Source organism: Panulirus ornatus, chromosome 11 (assembly GCF_036320965.1).
Source record: "Panulirus ornatus isolate Po-2019 chromosome 11, ASM3632096v1, whole genome shotgun sequence".
Lineage (NCBI taxonomy): Eukaryota > Metazoa > Arthropoda > Malacostraca > Decapoda > Palinuridae > Panulirus > Panulirus ornatus.
The window spans coordinates 63617409-63638785 of NC_092234.1; the positions used below are offsets into that span (position 1 = coordinate 63617409).

General features: G+C 40.3%; 1 protein-coding gene across 19 annotated transcripts in view; it reads left to right on the forward strand.

The window, feature by feature from the left end:
• LOC139751609 (uncharacterized) overlaps positions 1-21377 on the forward strand; it is a 430524-nt gene that overhangs the window by 171389 nt on the left and 237758 nt on the right. For 2 of the 19 annotated variants that reach the window (XM_071667217.1, XM_071667222.1), the window contains one exon: positions 9243-9828. The exons of the other annotated variants lie outside the window; for them this stretch is intronic. Coding sequence is in view for 1 of the 2 variants with exons in the window: in XM_071667222.1 (XP_071523323.1) it covers positions 9243-9545 (303 nt within the window). In the remaining variant the exon portion in view is untranslated. Of the gene's footprint in view, positions 1-9242; positions 9829-21377 lie in introns of those variants that run through there. 19 annotated transcript variants of the gene reach the window in all.

The following is a 21377-nucleotide window of genomic DNA, read 5'->3' on the forward strand; positions in this document are numbered from 1 at the left end:
GCGTTAAGAACAGAGGACTGGGCCTTTTAGGGAATATCCTCACCAGGCCCCCTTCTCTGTTCCTTCTTTTGGAAAATAAAAAAGAAAAAAAAAAAAAAAAATTGAGAGGGGAGGATTTCCAGCCCCCCGCTCCCTTCCCTTTTAGTCGCCTTCTACGACACGCAGGGAATACGTGGGAAGTATTCTTTCTCCCCTATCCCCAGGGATATATATATATATATATATATATATATATATATATATATATTCATTTTATTTATTTTAATTTGTCGCTGTCTCCCGCGCCAGCGAGGCAGCGCAAGGAAACAGACGAAAGAATGGCCCAACCCACTCACATCCACATGTATATACATACACATCCACACACGCAAATACACACACCTACACATCTCAACGTATACATATATATACACACACAGACATATACATATATACACATGTACATAATTCATACTGTCTCCTTTCATTCATTCCCATCACCACCCCGCCACACATGAAATAACAACCCTCTCCTGCTGTATGTGCACGAGGTAGCACTAGGAAAAGACAACAAAGGCCACATTCATTCATGCCCAGTCTCCAGCTGTCACGTACAATGCACCAAAACCGCAGCTCCCCTTCCACATCCAGGCCCCACAAAACTTTCCCATGGTTCACCCCAGACGCCCCACATGCCCCGGCTCAATCCACCGACAGCATATATATATATATATATATATATATATATATATATATATATATATGTATATATATATATATATATAAATATATATATATATATATATATATATATATATATATATATATATATATATATATATATATATATATATATATATATATATATATATTTTTTTTTTTTTTTTTATACTTTGTCGCTGTCTCCCGCGTTTGCGAGGTAGCGCAAGGAAACAGACGAAAGAAATGGCCCAACCCCCCCCCATACACATGTATATACATACGTCCACACACGCAAATATACATACCTACACAGCTTTCCATGATTTACCCCAGACGCTTCACATGCCTTGATTCAATCCACTGACAGCACGTCAACCCCGGTATACCACATCGCTCCAATTCACTCTATTCCTTGCCCTCCTTTCACCCTCCTGCATGTTCAGACCCCGATCACACAAAATCTTTTTCACTCCATCTTTCCACCTCCAATTTGGTCTCCCTCTTCTCCTCGTTCCCTCCACCTCCGACACATATATCCTCTTGGTCAATCTTTCCTCACTCATTCTCTCCATGTGCCCAAACCATTTCAAAACATCCTCTTCTGCTCTCTCAACCACGCTCTTTTTATTTCCACACATCTCTCTTACCCTTACGTTACTTACTCGATCAAACCACCTCACACCACACATTGTCCTCAAACATCTCATTTCCAGCACATCCATCCTCCTGCACACAACTCTATCCATAGCCCACGCCTCGCAACCATACAACATTGTTGGAACCACTATTCCTTCAAACATACCCAATGTAATAATGATGATAATAATAATAATAATAATAATAATGAAATGTTATACACATTGTCAAAAAATTATCATGCAATGCTCTAGTGTGGTTATGTGGTAAACGATTTAGTTAAAAGAGCAGAGGTGAGACGAGTTGAGGAAATATAATCTTAGAAACTGTACAGAACTTAATTATTTCTGTGGTGAAATATTTTGGGAATGGAGTTTGGTGGCAAGGAACCAGATTATTGTGGTGAGAGGTTCTTGTAAGATTTACAAGCCGCAAATACAGAATAGTCTGGGACCCAAACTGGGAAAATATACCAAAATGAATATCAAATTGACATTCCTATCATATTTTGTTTGATCCTTAGAGTATCATTGGTAGGGTCTTAGACACAAAAAAACTAATTAATACAACTGGTTTGAATTATGCACCTTATAAAAACATGTTTATGATGATGAGTTTTGCTCCTCCAGAGATGGGAAAATTAAGGGATATAGCAAATGTAATTTGTCATATCTGCATCATTTGAAATGTTGGGGCCACCAATAACCATTCATCATTTTTCTTATGATATACTGTTTGAAATAGTTTAAGCATTTTACTGATGAGATAGCTAGATATCAAAAGGTCACAGGACAAAGTCTTGTAAATATTTTAATCACAGTTTTGAAAAATATATTCAGTTCACTGTAGTTGTATCTTATGCTTTAAGTAAATATTTATAGGCCTCTTTATGATTTTTAAACAAAAGTTGTTCAAACAAAAGAATATCTGTTTGCACGTCTTAATTGTGTAAGATTAAAAATGGCTGGATGTACAGGCATTTAACAAATTTCAAGTTAGTGTTTCTTGTCAGTATTTTACAAGTGCATCTTTAAAACTTTCATGAACAATATTTTTTCACACATTTCCTGCTTTTTGCATTGGTTATGACCATTTTGAAAATAGAATATTACTGGTATTTCTATAATCCATAGCATTTTCTTGATGCATGTTGCCATCATGCCATCTTCGATTTTTTGGTCATGTATATTTGGATAGTTATGTATTCAAATTATGTTTTTCTTTGATTCTTTTATAGAGAATGTGCTTAAACTTTTGGGCATCCCAACAAAGATACTTTAACAAAATATTGAAAATGAAACCAGGTGATTTTTACCCATCCATTTTTTTGGATAGCTAAATGACATGGGAGCAGAAATCTTAAAAATTGATGTATGCCATAGGAGAGACAAAGGTGTAGTTATACAAGAGTACGTGCCATCAGACAATGCCAAATAGAAAATCCAAATAGAATTTGCCAAATAGAAAATCCAAATAGAATTTGCCAAATAGAAAATCCAAATAGAATTTGTTGATCTGTATGTCACGTTTTAGTAGAGTGAAGGATGTTCTAGTCTCCCACATGACTTTTATCTGGTACTTAGAATATAGGCAGAGGCAGTTCATATTACAAATCAGGTAGTAATTGTTGTAGACAAGTTGTACTGTCCTAGACACAAGAGTCCTATGCTCGAATTTTTTATCATCTTGTGATACAAGCAACAGATATGGATGTCATAATCTAGTTAGTGTATCACTTACCTCATCTTGGAAACCTTGAGAAGCTTGGGTAGAAAGGCAAGATGACTTTGTATCTATCCATGACATTACAAGCTTGCTGGCAGATGTAGTCAGAAAAGACAATTTGCACATCTATCTATCTATCTGTGGCAAAAGTCTCCATTTAAACCTGTCCTTATGTGCCTCCCTTGCATACACTATTCCACACATTCTTCCTCTGTTTCTCTCCCTCGAGTACTCCTCCACCCTATTTGCCCATGTCACAGGTGGTCTTCCACTCTCATCATCCCCTTTAATTTTACTAGCATACACACTCCTTCTATACTCCTAGTCTTGCATTTTTTCCACATGCCCAACCACCTCAAAGTATTACATTTCACCCATTCTACCACTCCACAATATATTCCCATTGCATTCCTTGCCATACCACATCTCACATACACCCTTTCATTTCTTTCTTCATTCCATCTAGTCACACCACATGCTCTTCTCAAATAGCTCATTTTCAAAGCCTGGATTCTTGACCTCTGTGCCTCATTTCCCATCCATGTTTTGGCTGCATAGATCAAGGTTGGGAGGACTATGCTGTCCCTTGATCCTCTCAGCTTTCCTACCTACACCTCTGTCCTTCATTATTCTGTTAAGGGACCCAATGACTCTTCTACCCTGTAGTGCTCTCTCCCGTATCTCTCCTTCTATATCACCACACTTTCCCAAGACAGCTCCCAGAGACTTAAATTTCCTCTTTCCTTCCAGTCTTTCCCCCCCATATCCACAGCACAATTTTGTACACTTTCACCTTATATGGTTTTGCAAAATCTATACTCTCACTCTGTTTCCTTTCAAACACCATTGCTTTACTTTTACTTACATTTACCTTCAATATCCCCTGACACACATAATGAAACACACAACCTTCTGCAACTTCTTTTCACTCAGCAAACAACACAGTATCATCCACAAACAGGCGTGCCACTAGCCATCATATCTCACGACCACACTCCATCTCTGTTCTCCTTTTCCCTAATTTTGCTTTCACGTCATCACTCCATCCATATATATATATTAAAAAGCCACAATGACATCACCCAGCCCTGCCTTGCACCTTCATATATCCCAAAACTTTCGCTCAGCTCTTACACGTGTATGTGCTCCACTGTAGATGGCTTTTACAGTAAACCATCCAGCAGTTTTTCCCTTATATCATATATCCTTAACACATCCCACAAAGCATTTCACTTGTCTCTGTCATACACTTTCTCTAGATCCATAAAAGCTGCATACAGCTACTTACCTTTCGCTAAATACTTTTCCACAGTCATCTTTACAACAAAACCTGATCTGCCTATCCCTTACCTTTCCTAAAGCCCCCTTGTTCTTCACTTATTCTGCATTCAGTCATTTCCATCACTCTGTCAATTAATATTCTTGCATACACTTTTTGTGGTATAGTAACAGACTTGTTCCCCTGTAATTGCTACATACATCATTCGCACCTTTTCCTTTGAATAAAGGAACAATAATCGCTTTCACCCAATCCTCAGGCACAACCTTCTGTTTTCATGCTAAATTACATATAAGATGCATCTACTCAATGACACTTTCTCCTCCATACTTCAGTATTTCAGCTGTAATCCACTGTAGGTGCTTTTTCTACCTTCAGCCTCATTATTGCCCTTCTTACCCCCCTCTTTGCTAGAGGCCCCTAATTTTACTTTATGCACACATGTTTTTTGGCTGCAATTCAGTCTGCTAACTGTATCAGTGTGGGAAAGAGAGTTAAAGTTGACCCGCAGTATGCTGATGGGTAGTTGGTACTCACAAAGTTTTCATATGGTGACATTGTGGATATGATGGTAAATGATGAATGATGCACAAGATTTCTTTTGTTCCCTGTGCAGAAAAGTTGGCATCTCATCACTATATAGGTTATGTGTCCATTTATTTGCATAATGCATATTGCTCACAACCACCAACCAAAGAGACTTGTTCTGTTTTCACCTGCTCTGAAGCCATTGCCAAAGTAACTTGTAAAAACAGACAGGCCTCTGTGGTCCATCTTTCTTGCACCAGAGGAGAATGGAAGTATTTTTGTGAATGACAACCTTATCCTGCGATGATGCTTACATTTGCAGAATGCAAATGTAAGTAGACCACAAGGTGTCTCGATGAACTTCCCATATTCCAAGTCATCTATTCCATGCAATATTGCCTGTTTCTGTAACTTTGATCCTGATGATTGTGGAAGATTGGTAGCAAAAGACAGTGATAGTGAATAGTGACATAGTCGAACTGATGATTTTTATCTGAATCTTTTTATTTAAACTGTGTGATAATTTCTCATCCCTGTGACCTTGTTATATCAAGAAAACTCGTACATCAGTGCTGATAACAAAACAGTTTTACCCACTGCCATACTTCTGGCATAGCCCAGTTTAGAGACTAGACTTTTTTAAGATTTTTTTTTTTTTTACTACCAAAGTATAGACAAACATATGGGAACAAATAGTCAACAAGAAGCCAAAGACTTTAGTTTGGGCCAACAAGCAGCACTGGAGTTCACTAGTTATGGAGACTGTATTGCAGTGGCCGCCTTCTTGAGGAAGTTTCAGGAGGGAACAAGCATCAGAGTTATAGGTAGAAAGATAGAATCCAAAGACTTGTTTTGCCTTTTATCAAATGTCATGCCATATATCTGGGGGGAAGACATAATGTGTAACCACTACCTCATAATTGCATTTTTGTATCTTTTTGCATATTATTCTGTTTGGAGGCATTCAAAAATATTGGTTGAAATATCTTTTACATTATATAATTCTCCTTCAGAAATAATCAGAGGTATCTGAAAACATCAAAACACTAGAATCCACGAATAAATTAAGGGCAAATCATCTCCCATACTCTGTTCATATAAATACAGGTGATTTGCTTCAGACCTCATGAATGATCATGACTGCATCCCTGATGAAGAGCTTTCAGAATTCCTTCACGGTCATCTGGTCATTCTCTGTTTCCTTCATGAGCTTTACAATCATCCTCTGGAAATAAAAAGTCCTTGAAAGTAGATATAACCCCATTATATACCGGCTGGATTAGAGATGCAGTGTTGGGCAGAAGAAAAATTACTTTGTTTTTCATACTAAGATTCTGTATTGAAGGTGCAAGGCCACCTTATCAGTAAGAAGGAGAATTTTAGAACTCGTAATCTTCTTTGCACAGTACTCTTTCAGCTCTTCATGGAAGTTTGGTGCAAAATAATCACAAAAATATTTGCTTATCATCCAGAACTTTGGATTAGAATAATAATAATATATCCAAATGTTGCTTCACATATCCCTTAAGAGCTGTGGGATTTTCTGATTGGTAGACCATTTATGTTCTAAGCTTGCAGTTACCTCAGCATTACCTCCCCCACAAGCAGTGTCTGGTGATCCTTAGCAGCTTTGAATCCTGATGTAGTTTTCTCACCATGGGAAGTGTATGTTCTCAAAGGCATTCAAGCAATCAGGACTTGCTTGAAATGTCTTTGCTGCTCCTACTGCTGATAAGTCACCTTATGTACTCCAGGCCTTTGCATGTTTTCCAGACAATTTGACAGGAATATTTTCATGAGTTTAGTGTTCTATCCATATGCTTAACATTCATTCCATTCTCTCCATAATCGAACTTTGTAAATACAAGGCCTTCGATGCACTGATTAATGTTCCATCCTTGGCACACTTCTTGATTTTCTCAGCAGTATCACAAATAGTCTGTAAAGTAGATTCAGTAAATCTAAGGGCATGCTTAAAATCAACTATTTGTTTACCTCATAACTTTTAAGCACATCCATTTTAACCTCATTGGTGATGGCCTTATGCACCACTGGTACCAGAATAACTTAAAAGATGCTTTGGTGTCATTATAGAAGGGGCAAAGTACTTGAAATATAAGCTTACTGCAGCACACAATAATGTAGCACTTCTCATGTTGCCAGTCCAGTGGTGATCGCATTATTTCAAACTTAAACCCATATGAATTGGGGAAAAAAGGTGTAAATGGGCTGTTCACGTTATTCTGAAAATGGCATGTCAGGTACATGTTACATTACAAAATGTCAATCAGGCTATTTCCAGTGCTTCTACAATAGAAAGCTCAGTCCCACAAGGATCTGTACTTATACTCCTTTTTTTCCTCATTGTTGTATCTGACTGACACAAACAGGAATCATGTTTTCATACCACTTGCAGATAATACTAGAATAAGTAAGAAAACTTTATCAGCAGATTACATGCAGAAATTACAAGCTGTCATAAGTAAAGGGTCAGCAACATACTCTTCAATGAGGATAAATTCTAACTCCTATTGTATTGGGGGAGTGAAGAAACGAAAGCTATTTCTAAGTACTAGATGGACACACACACACACTCATACTATGAGTGAACAATGTAAAAGACCTTAGCTTAAATATTTTACATTGTTTTAAGTAAACAAAACAAGGCAACAATTGCCTCTTCAGAAGATATTGTAGGATGGATCTTGCACACCTTCAGTACAAGATGAAGACCCATGTATTGCTCTTCAAGTTGTCAGTACTCTTAGAAATAGAATAATGCTGTTTACTATCATCACCTACAAGGCAGCCCAAACTGCAGAGTAAGAAAGTATTTATAGTTTTCATATTCCTTATTGACACAATAGGAGCTGTATTCATGGAAATGACTTGAAATCACTCTATTGAGTGGATGCTCGGAAAAACCTAGAGGTTGTGGTCACAACCTACTCTCAAAAATAATTCTTTCTTGGTATGATATGCATGGAAGACAGCAAACTTTTGTCCCTGAGATCAAAAGGTCCAAGAAGCACAAAAAGATGGAATACCATTGCCTAAGGCTATTAAACATATTGCCTGCAACCATCAGAAACCCTGTAAGATGCAAGGTGGAGAAGTTTTAGAAGGTCCTGGATAAGTATTTAAGAAGTGAACTTGACCAACCAGGCTGTAATAGTATAACGTGGGCTGTAGCATCCACTAGTTTGTTTAACCGGTGACTTGACCAGAAGCTTGGACTCGGCCCAAGTTGGAGGGTAGGAGACCTCTGAAGACTATCCAAGGTAAAATATAGACACCAGAAGTAAGTGAATGGATAAGGGTGGTCTATCACTTTAGGTTGCCTCTTTTATACGTGATGTCATAGGTTTGGATGGTTTCTGAAAGATTGTGCCTTTTGTTAACAGTCATCTGCTAGCCTCACATGTTTTATGATGGTTGATGGAAGGTAAGATGTTTTAACGTTTAGCCAAGATATTGCTCTTTCAGATACTCAAAGGGCTCTGCCTTTGGTAGAGAAAAGATTTTTCATTTGTCAAAACCTAGATTTTTTTGCTAACAGATACTTTGTTGGTGAAATACTAAGGTCTGATTAAATCTTTTGTAGTGTAACCAAGGGAACCCATATATAAGGGCAAATTGTATAGAAATAGGAGAGGGCAGCTTTCTTGAACTACTGTGATTACTAAACTCTGTTACAGTCTGTATTGACACCCTGATAATTAAAACGTGCCAGGAAATTGCATTGAATGTTTGATTATGAGTAAAGAATGAGTTCATGAACAAGAATATGTATAGGAAAAAGAAAAAGGATGAAATAAAGAAATTTAGGGGTAAGGGGTGAACAAGTGGAAATAGTGAAATGGAGACCTTTAGTACAATATATGAAAACTAGTATATAGGTAGACAAGGATATTCATAAACTGATTCTTTCCTTCTCATGGTCCTGCACCATATTTGTCAAAGGCCAAAGACAGCTGTCTAGTACTTTACGTTTGATATAATTTTTCGTTACCCTTCTCGTCTCAACATTCATTTCATTTCGCATTATAAGCATTCCGAACTCCTCGTGCTAATTCATACTTGATTATTCATTATTCGTTTTGTTATTGTTATAGTGTATGGTGAAGTATATTGAAAGGCACTGGTGTCAGGCATACTTTTTTTTTAACTGGTAATGGAACAAAGGTTCTAAAATTGAATATTAGGAGAGAGGACATGTTAAAGGATTAATTTCCTGATATGAAAAATACTTATGATGCTTTTCATTGGCATGAAGGGTTATTCTTTATGCTACTTATGAAGGCATTTATTTATGACCAGGCATAGAGTATGTAAATGTACTGTACTCGTCATGAAGAAAATCTGCGTGGAGTAACAGGTGTTGTCTCCCCAGGGGTGTGAGGCGCCGCTGGGGCTTAGGTGTAGGCACTGCGGACTGGTGGCGAGGAACCCCTACCACCTACGACAGCACCTGATGATTCACACAGGGGAGAGACCACTGAAGTGTATCCTCTGTCCATACTCCTGCATCAAGACCAATGATCTAAAGAAGCACATGGATACTCACACTGGACAGAAGAGATACCACTGTCCATATTGCCCCCATCGCAGTGCCAGACGAAATAGTATGCGGCTACATGTTGCCAGTAGACATGGACAAGTAACAGACTTTATCAGTGGATCTGCCAGTCGATGAATTCAGGATCATGACCGACTGAACCAACTTTCGTATCATTTCGTTGGTCATATGTCTGCGCAACACATCCCATTATGACACACATGAATATTTGTTTTGGTTGATATGAAAAAAGATTCATATAAAATTTCATCCTAATCAAATGATCTTTATACTCATAATGAGAATTTAATGTGACAATTCCTGTTTTCTTGTACTGATAGAGATAATCCTTCAGTATTCTACCTGGAAGTTTGTAAAGTATAAAGAAATGTCTGACAGACAATAAACTAATATTAATGGGGCAAGGTTTATTAGTTCCCGTCTAACTTATGACTTTTACATTTGTGTAACACCTGCACTGCATTATTTCATGATTTTCAAAAACATATCTGTCCTCAAAGGATTTAAGTAAAACTACAATACATGCAAATTTTTTCTTCATTTTGAATATTCTTTATGAAACTTTATTGTAATTGATACCTACTTTTATGAATGAGAATACAGATAGACATTTCAAAGTTGATAAGGACACCTTCAGTACAGACTTTGTGCAGGTTGTCTTGCTTGTAGATAGTATGTCATCAGCATTACTTTCACACTAAAAAACATAAATCCATGTAAATCACAGAATTTGTCAGCATTTTTAGTTGCCTTCTATTCTGGTTTTCAAACACAAGTATCTTTTAGCCTTTCAGCTAAGGCATTATTTAGAGTAAGCCATATTTCAGCTTAATTCTTTCAAACCTGTTTCTCTTGTCATTTTCTTAGGCTCAAATTTGTTCTCTGTTGCACCACATACTATAAACAAAGTGAGATTTTATTGATTGAGATGCTTCCTCAGTAGTATTGTAGGTAAGTCAAAGAATATTCACAATTAATCTGGTTGCTGACCAGAACATTAACAATTTAACTGACAAATGAGTCTGCAAAACACAAAGTATCATGATATGAATAATCTGCCTTTTGATGGATACACTGCGGGTCAGAAAATGTGTGGATAGTTGACCCTTTTGGATAGTAGATATTCACCTCCCATATAATCAGGTTACTTGGAGCACTCATACAAAATTACTATCATTTGCCTCAAAATCATATGTAAGAATGGTATTGGTGTTTAAATCAATCAGCAATGTGCAGTATTGATATACTTTGTTATCTTTACAACCAGGGTTACTGGATGCCTCCAGTTTTTAGTGGGGATGTAAATTCACATTTTGGGGACCATTTAAAACCAGGAAAGCAGCTGTGACCTGCTATGTTCTTTAATTAAAAGGCTGATTTTCCACTCGCCTAGAAGCTGTTGAATCATCACTAGTCTCAACTCTTACTTTTCTTTCTCTTTTCTCTCCCCCCTTTTTTTTTTCACTTTTTTACCTTTCCAAAAAAAGGAACAGAGAAGGGGGTCAAGTGAGGATACTCCCTTTAAGACTCATTACTTTGTTCTTAATGCTACCTCGCTAATGTGGGAATTGGCGAATATGTATGAAAAAATAATATACACACACACACACACATATATATATATATATATATATATATATATATATATATATATATATATATATATATATTTTTTTTTTTTTTTACTTTGTCGCTGTCTCCCGCGTTTGCGAGGTAGCGCAAGGAAACAGACGAAAGAAATGGCCCAACCCCCCCCCATACACATGTATATACATATGTCCACACACGCAAATATACATACCTACACAGCTTTCCATGGTTTACCCCAGACGCTTCACATGCCTTGATTCAATCCACTGACAGCACGTCAACCCCGGTATACCACATCGCTCCAATCCACTCTATTCCTTGCCCTCCTTTCACCCTCCTGCATGTTCAGGCCCCGATCACACAAAATCTTTTTCACTCCATCTTTCCACGTCCAATTTGGTCTCCCTCTTCTCCTTGCTCCCTCCACCTCCGACACATATATCCTCTTGGTCAATCTTTCCTCACTCATCCTCTCCATGTGCCCAAACCACTTCAAAACACCCTCTTCTGCTCTCTCAACCACGCTCTTTTTATTTCCACACATCTCTCTTACCCTTACGTTACTCACTCGATCAAACCACCTCACACCACACATTGTCCTCAAACATCTCATTTCCAGCACATCCATCCTCCTGCGCACAACTCTATCCATAGCCCACGCCTCGCAACCATACAACATTGTTGGAACCACTATTCCTTCAAACATACCCATTTTTGCTTTCCGAGATAATGTTCTCGACTTCCACACATTCTTCAAGGCTCCCAGAATTTTCGCCCCCTCCCCCACCCTATGATCCACTTCCACTTCCATGGTTCCATCCGCTGCCAGATCCACTCCCAGATATCTAAAACACTTCACTTCCTCCAGTTTTTCTCCATTCAAACTCACCTCCCAATTGACTTGACCCTCAACCCTACTGTACCTAATAACCTTGCTCTTATTCACATTTACTCTTAACTTTCTTCTTTCACACACTTTACCAAACTCAGTCACCAGCTTCTGCAGTTTCTCACATGAATCAGCCACCAGCGCTGTATCATCAGCGAACAACAACTGACTCACTTCCCAAGCTCTCTCATCCCCAACAGACTTCATACTTGCCCCTCTTTCCAAAACTCTTGCATTTACCTCCCTAACAACCCCATCCATAAACAAATTAAACAACCATGGAGACATCACACACCCCTGCCGCAAACCTACATTCACTGAGAACCAATCACTTTCCTCTCTTCCTACACGTACACATGCCTTACATCCTCGATAAAAACTTTTCAGTGCTTCTAACAACTTTCCTCCCACACCATATATTCTTAATACCTTCCACAGAGCATCTCTATCAACTCTATCATATGCCTTCTCCAGATCCATAAATGCTACATACAAATCCATTTGCTTTTCTAAGTATTTCTCACATACATTCTTCAAAGCAAACACCTGATCCACACATCCTCTACCACTTCTGAAACCACACTACTCTTCCCCAATCTGATGCTCTGTACATGCCTTCACCCTCTCAATCAATACCCTCCCATATAATTTACCAGGAATACTCAACAAACTTATACCTCTGTAATTTGAGCACTCACTCTTATCCCCTTATATATATTTTTTGCTTTGTCGCTGTCTCCCGCGTTTGCGAGGTAGTGCAAGGAAACAGACAAAAGAAATGGCCCAACCCACCCCCATACACATGTATATACATACACGTCCACACATGCAAATATACATACCTACACAGCTTTCCATGGTTTAGCCCAGACGCTTCACATGCCCTGATTCAATCCACTGACAGCACGTCAACCCCGGTACACCACATCGATCCAATTCACTCTATTCCTTGCCCTCCTTTCACCCTCCTGCATGTTCAGGCCCCGACCACACAAAATCTTTTTTACTCCATCTTTCCACCTCCAATTTGGTCTCCCACTTCTCCTCGTTCCCTCCACCTCCGACACATATATCCTCTTGGTCAATCTTTCCTCACTCATTCTCTCCATGTGCCCAAACCATTTCAAAACATCCTCTTCTGCTCTCTCAACCACGCTCTTTTTATTTCCATACATCTCTCTTATCCTTACGTTACTTACTCGATCAAACCACCTCACACCACACATTTTCCTCAAACATCACATTTCCAGCACATCCACCCTCTTGTGCACAACTGTATCTGTAGCCCACGCCTCGCAAACATACAAAATTGTTGGAACCACTATTCCTTCAAACATACCCATTTTTGCTTTCTGAGATAATATATATATATATATATATATATATATATATATATATATATATATATATATATATATATATATTTTTTTTTTTTTTTTTTACTTTGTCGCTGTCTCCCGCGTTTGCGAGGTAGCGCAAGGAAACAGACGAAAGAAATGGCCCAACCCCCCCCCCATACACATGTATATACATATGTCCACACACGCAAATATACATACCTACACAGCTTTCCATGGTTTACCCCAGACGCTTCACATGCCTTGATTCAATCCACTGACAGCACGTCAACCCCGGTATACCACATCGCTCCAATCCACTCTATTCCTTGCCCTCCTTTCACCCTCCTGCATGTTCAGGCCCCGATCACACAAAATCTTTTTCACTCCATCTTTCCACGTCCAATTTGGTCTCCCTCTTCTCCTTGCTCCCTCCACCTCCGACACATATATCCTCTTGGTCAATCTTTCCTCACTCATCCTCTCCATGTGCCCAAACCACTTCAAAACACCCTCTTCTGCTCTCTCAACCACGCTCTTTTTATTTCCACACATCTCTCTTACCCTTACGTTACTCACTCGATCAAACCACCTCACACCACACATTGTCCTCAAACATCTCATTTCCAGCACATCCATCCTCCTGCGCACAACTCTATCCATAGCCCACGCCTCGCAACCATACAACATTGTTGGAACCACTATTCCTTCAAACATACCCATTTTTGCTTTCCGAGATAATGTTCTCGACTTCCACACATTCTTCAAGGCTCCCAGAATTTTCGCCCCCTCCCCCACCCTATGATCCACTTCCACTTCCATGGTTCCATCCGCTGCCAGATCCACTCCCAGATATCTAAAACACTTCACTTCCTCCAGTTTTTCTCCATTCAAACTCACCTCCCAATTGACTTGACCCTCAACCCTACTGTACCTAATAACCTTGCTCTTATTCACATTTACTCTTAACTTTCTTCTTTCACACACTTTACCAAACTCAGTCACCAGCTTCTGCAGTTTCTCACATGAATCAGCCACCAGCGCTGTATCATCAGCGAACAACAACTGACTCACTTCCCAAGCTCTCTCATCCCCAACAGACTTCATACTTGCCCCTCTTTCCAAAACTCTTGCATTTACCTCCCTAACAACCCCATCCATAAACAAATTAAACAACCATGGAGACATCACACACCCCTGCCGCAAACCTACATTCACTGAGAACCAATCACTTTCCTCTCTTCCTACACGTACACATGCCTTACATCCTCGATAAAAACTTTTCAGTGCTTCTAACAACTTTCCTCCCACACCATATATTCTTAATACCTTCCACAGAGCATCTCTATCAACTCTATCATATGCCTTCTCCAGATCCATAAATGCTACATACAAATCCATTTGCTTTTCTAAGTATTTCTCACATACATTCTTCAAAGCAAACACCTGATCCACACATCCTCTACCACTTCTGAAACCACACTACTCTTCCCCAATCTGATGCTCTGTACATGCCTTCACCCTCTCAATCAATACCCTCCCATATAATTTACCAGGAATACTCAACAAACTTATACCTCTGTAATTTGAGCACTCACTCTTATCCCCTTATATATTTTTTTTGCTTTGTCGCTGTCTCCCGCGTTTGCGAGGTAGTGCAAGGAAACAGACAAAAGAAATGGCCCAACCCACCCCCATACACATGTATATACATACACGTCCACACATGCAAATATACATACCTACACAGCTTTCCATGGTTTAGCCCAGACGCTTCACATGCCCTGATTCAATCCACTGACAGCACGTCAACCCCGGTACACCACATCGATCCAATTCACTCTATTCCTTGCCCTCCTTTCACCCTCCTGCATGTTCTGGCCCCGATCACACAAAATCTTTTTCACTCCATCTTTCCACCTCCAATTTGGTCTCCCACTTCTCCTCGTTCCCTCCACCTCTGACACATATATCCTCTTAGTCAATCTTTCCTCACTCATTCTCTCCATGTGCCCAAACCATTTCAAAACATCCTCTTCTGCTCTCTCAACCACGCTCTTTTTATTTCCACACATCTCTCTTACCCTTACGTTACTTACTCGATCAAACCACCTCACACCACACATTGTCCTCAAACATCTCATTTCCAGCACATCCATCCTCCTGCGCACAACTCTATCCATAGCCCACGCCTCGCAACCATACAACATTGTTGGAACCACTATTCCTTCAAACATAGCCATTTTTGCTTTCCGAGATAATGTTCTCGACTTCCACACATTCTTCAAGGCTCCCAGGATTCTCGCCCCCTCCCCCACCCTATGATCCACTTCTTCTTCCATGGTTCCATCTGCTGCCAGATCCACTCCCAGATATCTAAAACACTGTACTTCCTCCAGTTTTTCTCCATTCAAACTTACCTCCCAATTGACTTGACCCTCAACCCTACTGTACCTAATAACCTTACTCTTATTCACATTTACTCTTAACTTTCTTCTTTCACACACTTTACCAAACTCAGTCACCAGCTTCTGCAGTTTCTCACATGAATCAGCCACCAGCGCTGTATCATCATCGAACAACAACTGACTCACTTCCCAAGCTCTCTCATCCCCAACAGACTTCATACTTGCCCCTCTTTCCAAAACTCTTGCATTCACCTCCCTAACAACCCCTTCCATAAACAAATTAAACAACCAAGGAGACATCACACACCCCTGCCGCAAACCTACATTCACTGAGAACCAATCACTTTCCTCTCTTCCTACACGTACACATGCCTTACATCCTCGATAAAAACTTTTCAGTGCTTCTAACAACTTTCCTCCCACACCATATATTCTTAATACCTTCCACAGAGCATCTCTATCAACTCTATTATATGCCTTCTCCAGATCCATAAATGCTACATACAAATCCATTTGCTTTCTAAGTATTTCTCACATACATTCTTCAAAGCAAACACCTGATCCACACATCCTCTACCACTTCTGAAACCACACTGCTCTTCCCCAATCTGATGCTCTGTACATGCCTTCACCCTCTCAATCAATACCCTCCCATATAATTTACCAGGAATACTCAAGAAACTTATACCTCTGTAATTTGAGCACTCACTCTTATCCCCTTTGCCTTTGTACAATGGCACTATGCACGCATTCCACCAATCCTCAGGCACCTCACCATGAGTCATACATACATTAAATAACCTTACTAACCAGTCAATAATACAGTCACCCCCTTTTTTAATAAATTCCACTGCAATACCATCCAAACCTGCTGCCTTGCCGGCTTTCATCTTCCGCAAAGCTTTTACTACCTCTTCTCTGTTTACCAAATCATTTTCCCTAACCCTCTCACTTTGTACACCACCTCGACCAGAACACCCTATATCTGCCACTCTATCATCAAACACATTCAACAAACCTTCAAAATACTCACTCCATCTCCTTCTCACATCACCACTACTTGTTATCACCTCCCCATCTGCGCCCTTCACTGAAGTTCCCATTTGTTCCCTTGTCTTACGCACTTTATTTACCTCCTTCCAGAACATCTTTTTATTTTCATTTTTATATATATATATATATATATATATATATATATATATATATATATATATATATATATATATATCCCTGGGGATAGGGGATTAAGAATACTTCCCACGTATTCCCTGCGTGTCGTAGAAGGCGACTAAAAGGGGAGGGAGCGGGGGGCTGGAAATCCTCCCCTCTCGTTTTTTTTTTTTTTTTTCATTTTCCAAAAGAAGGAACAGAGGGGGCCAGGTGAGGATATTCCAAAAAAGGCCCAGTCCTCTGTTCTTAACGCTACCTCGCTAACGCGGGAAATGGCGAATAGTTTAAAAAAAAGAAAGAATATATATATATATATATTTTATTTATATATTTTGCTTTGTCGCTGTCTCCCGCGTTTGCGAGGTAGCGCAAGGAAACAGACGAAAGAAATGGCCCAACCCACCCCCATACACAATGTATATACATACACGTCCACACACGCAAATATACATACCTATACATCTCAATGTACACATATATATACACACACAGACACATACATATATACCCATGCACACAATTCACACTGTCTGCCTTTATTCATTCCCATCGCCACCTCGCCACACATGGAATACCATCCCCCTCCCCCGTCATGTGTGCGAGGTAGTGCTAGGAAAAGACAACAAAGGCCCCATTTGCTCACACTCAGTCTCTAGCTGTCATGCAATAATGCCCAAAACCACAGCTCCCTTTCCACATCCAGGCCCCACACACTTTCCATGGTTTACCCCAGACGCTTCACATGCCCTGATTCAATCCACTGACAGCACGTCAACCCCGGTATACCACATCGATCCAATTCACTCTATTCCTTGCCCTCCTTTCACCCTCCTGCATGTTCAGGCCCCGATCACACAAAATCTTTTTCACTCCATCTTTCCACCTCCAATTTGGTCTCCCTCTTCTCCTCGTTCCCTCCACCTCCGGCACATATATCCTCTTGGTCAATCTTTCCTCACTCGTTCTCTCCATGTGCCCAAACCATTTCAAAACACCCTCTTCTGCTCTCTCAACCACGCTCTTTTTATTTCCACACATCTCTCTTACCCTTACGTTACTTACTCGATCAAACCACCTCACACCACACATTGTCCTCAAACATCTCATTTCCAGCACATCCATCCTCCTGCGCACAACTCTATCCATAGCCCACGCCTCGCAACCATACAACATTGTTGGAACCACTATTCCTTCAAACATACCCATTTTTGCTTTCGGTGATAATGTTCTCGACTTCCACACATTCTTCAAGGCTCCCAGAATTTTCGCCCCCTCCCCCACCCTATGATCCACTTCCGCTTCCATGGTTCCATCCGCTGCCAGATCCACTCCCAGATATCTAAAACACTTCACTTCCTCCAGTTTTTCTCCATTCAAACTCACCTCCCAATTTACTTGACCCTCAACCCTACTGTACCTAATAACCTTGCTCTTATTCACATTTACTCTTAACTTTCTTCTTTCACACACTATATATATATATATATATATATATATATATATATATATATATATATAGGTTATTAGGTACAGTAGGGTTGAGGGTCAAGTCAATTGGGAGGTGAGTTTGAATGGAGAAAAACTGGAGGAAGTAAAGTGTTTTAGATATCTGGGAGTGGATCTGGCAGCGGATGGAACCATGGAAGCGGAAGTGAATCATAGGGTGGGGGAGGGGGCGAAAATCCTGGGAGCCTTGAAGAATGTGTGGAAGTCGAGAACATTATCTCGGAAAGCAAAAATGGGTATGTTTGAAGGAATAGTGGTTCCAACAATGTTGTGTGGTTGCGAGGCGTGGGCTATGGATAGAGTTGTGCGCAGGAGGGTGGATGTGCTGGAAATGAGATGTTTGAGGACAATGTATGGTGTGAGGTGGTTTGATCGACTAAGTTATGTAAGGGTAAGAGAGATATGTGGAAATAAAAAGAGCGTGGTTGAGAGAGCAGAAGAGGGTGTTTTGAAATGGTTTGGTCACATGGAGAGAATGAGTGAGGAAAGATTGACCAAGAGGATATATGTGTCGGAGGTGGAGGGAACGAGAAGTGGGAGACCAAATTGGAAGTGGAAAGATGGAGTGAAAAAGATTTTGAGTGATCGGGGCCTGAACATGCATGAGGGTGAAAGGCGGGCAAGGAATAGAGTGAATTGGATCGATGTGGTGGATTGAATCAGGGCATGTGAAGCGTCTGGGGTAAACCATGGAAAGTTGTGTGGGGCCTGGATGTGGAAAGGGAGCTGTGGTTCAGGCATTATTGCATGACAGCTAGAGACTGAGTGTGAACGAATGGGGCCTTTGTTGTCTTTTCCTAGCGCTACCTCGCACACATGAGGGGGGACGGGGATGGGATTCCATGTGTGGCGAGGTGGCGATGGGAATGAATAAAGGCAGACAGTGTGAATTGTGTGCATGGGTATATATATGTATGTGTCTGTGTGTGTATATATATGTGTTCATTGAGATGTATAGGTATGTATATTTGCGTGTGTGGACATGTATGTATATACATGTGTATGGGGGTGGGTTGGGCCATTTCTTTCGTCTGTTTCCTTGCACTACCTCGCAAACGCGGGAGACAGTGACAAAGCAAAATAAATAAATAGAATAAATATATGTATATGGATAGAGTTGTGCGGAGGAGGGTGGATGTGCTGGAAATGAGATGTTTGAGGACAATATGTGGTGTGAGGTGGTTTGATCGAGTAAGTAATAATAGGGTAAGAGAGATGTGTGGTAATATAAAGAGTGTGGTTGAGAGAGCAGAAGAGGGGGTTTTGAAATGGTTTGGTCACATGGAGAGAATGAGTGAGGAAAGATTGACCCAGAGGATATATGTGTCAGAGGTGGAGTGAACTAGGAGAAGTGGGAGACCAAATTGGAGGTGGAAAGATCGAGTGAAAAAGATTTTCAGTGATCGGGGCCTAAACATGCAGGAGGGGGAAAGGCATGCAAGGAATAGAGTGAATTGGAACGATGTGGTATACCGGGGTCAACGTTGTGTCAATGGATTGAACCAGGGCATTTGAAGCGTCTGGGGTAAAGCATGGAAAGTTGTGTGGGGCCTGGATGTGGAAAGGGAGTTGTGGTTTCGGTGCATTATTACATTACAGCTAGAGGTTGAGTGTGAACGAATGGGGCCTTTGTTGTCTTTTCCTAGCGCTACCTCGCACACATGAGGGGGAGGGGGTTGTTATTTCATGTGTGGCGAGGTGGCGATGGGAATGAATAAAGGCAGACAGTATGAATTATGTAAATGTGTATATATGTATATGTCTCTGTGTATATATATGTATACATGGAGATGTATAGGTATGTATATTTGCGTGTGTGGACGTGTATGTATATACATGTGTATGTGGGTGGGTTGGGCCATTCTTTTGTCTGTTTCCTTGCGCTACCTCGCTAATGCGGGAGACAGCGACAAAGCAAAATAAGAATAAGTAAATATATGTGAGTGTGTCTATATATGTGTATGTATACGTTAAAATGTATTTGTATGTATATGAGCGTGTATGGGAGTTTTATGTTTATACATATGTATGTGCGTGGGTTGGGCCATTACTTGTCTGTTTCCTTGCGCTACCTTCCTAACACGGGAGACAGCAGTTAAGTGTAATAAGTAACCATTTCAAAACACCCTCCTCTGCTCTCTCAACCACACTCTTTTTTATTACCACACATCTATCTTACCCTTTCATTACTCACTCGATCAAACCACCTCACACCACATATTGTCCTCAAACATCTCATTTCCAACACATCCACCCTCCTCTGCACAACTCTATCTATGACCCACGCTTTGTAACCATATAACATTGTTGGAACCACTATTCCTTCAAACATGCCCATTTTTGCTTTCCAAGATAATGTTCTCACCTTCTACACATTTTTCAATGCTCCCAGAACTTTCACCCCCTCCCTCACCCTGTGACTCACTTCCGCTTCCATGGTTCATTCCGCTGCCAAATCCACTACCAGATATCTAAAACACTTCACTTCCTTCAGTTTTTCTCCATTCAAACTTACCTCCCAATTGCCTTGTCCCTCAACCCTACTGTACCTAATAACCTTGCTCTTATTCTCATTTACTCTCAGCTTTCTTCTTTCACACTCTTTACTAAAGTCAGTCACCAGCTTCTACAGTTTCTTACCCGAATCAGCCACCAGCGCTGTATCATCAGCGAACAACAACTGACTCACTTCCCAAGCTCTCTCATCCCCAACAGACTGCATACTTGCCCCTCGCTCCTAGACTCTTGCATTTACCTCCATAACCACCCCATCCATAAACAAATTAAACACCCATGGGGACATCACACACCCCTGCCACAGACCGGCATTCACTGGGAACCAATCACTCTCCCCTCCTGTTATATGTAGAATGCCTTACATCCTTGGTGAAAACTATTCACTGCTTCTAGCAGCTTACCCCACACCATATACTCTTAAGACCTTACACAAAGCATCTATATCAACCCTATCATATGCCTTCCCCAGATCCATAAATACCACATACAAATCCATCTGTTTTTCTAGGTATTTCTCACACATTCCTCAAAG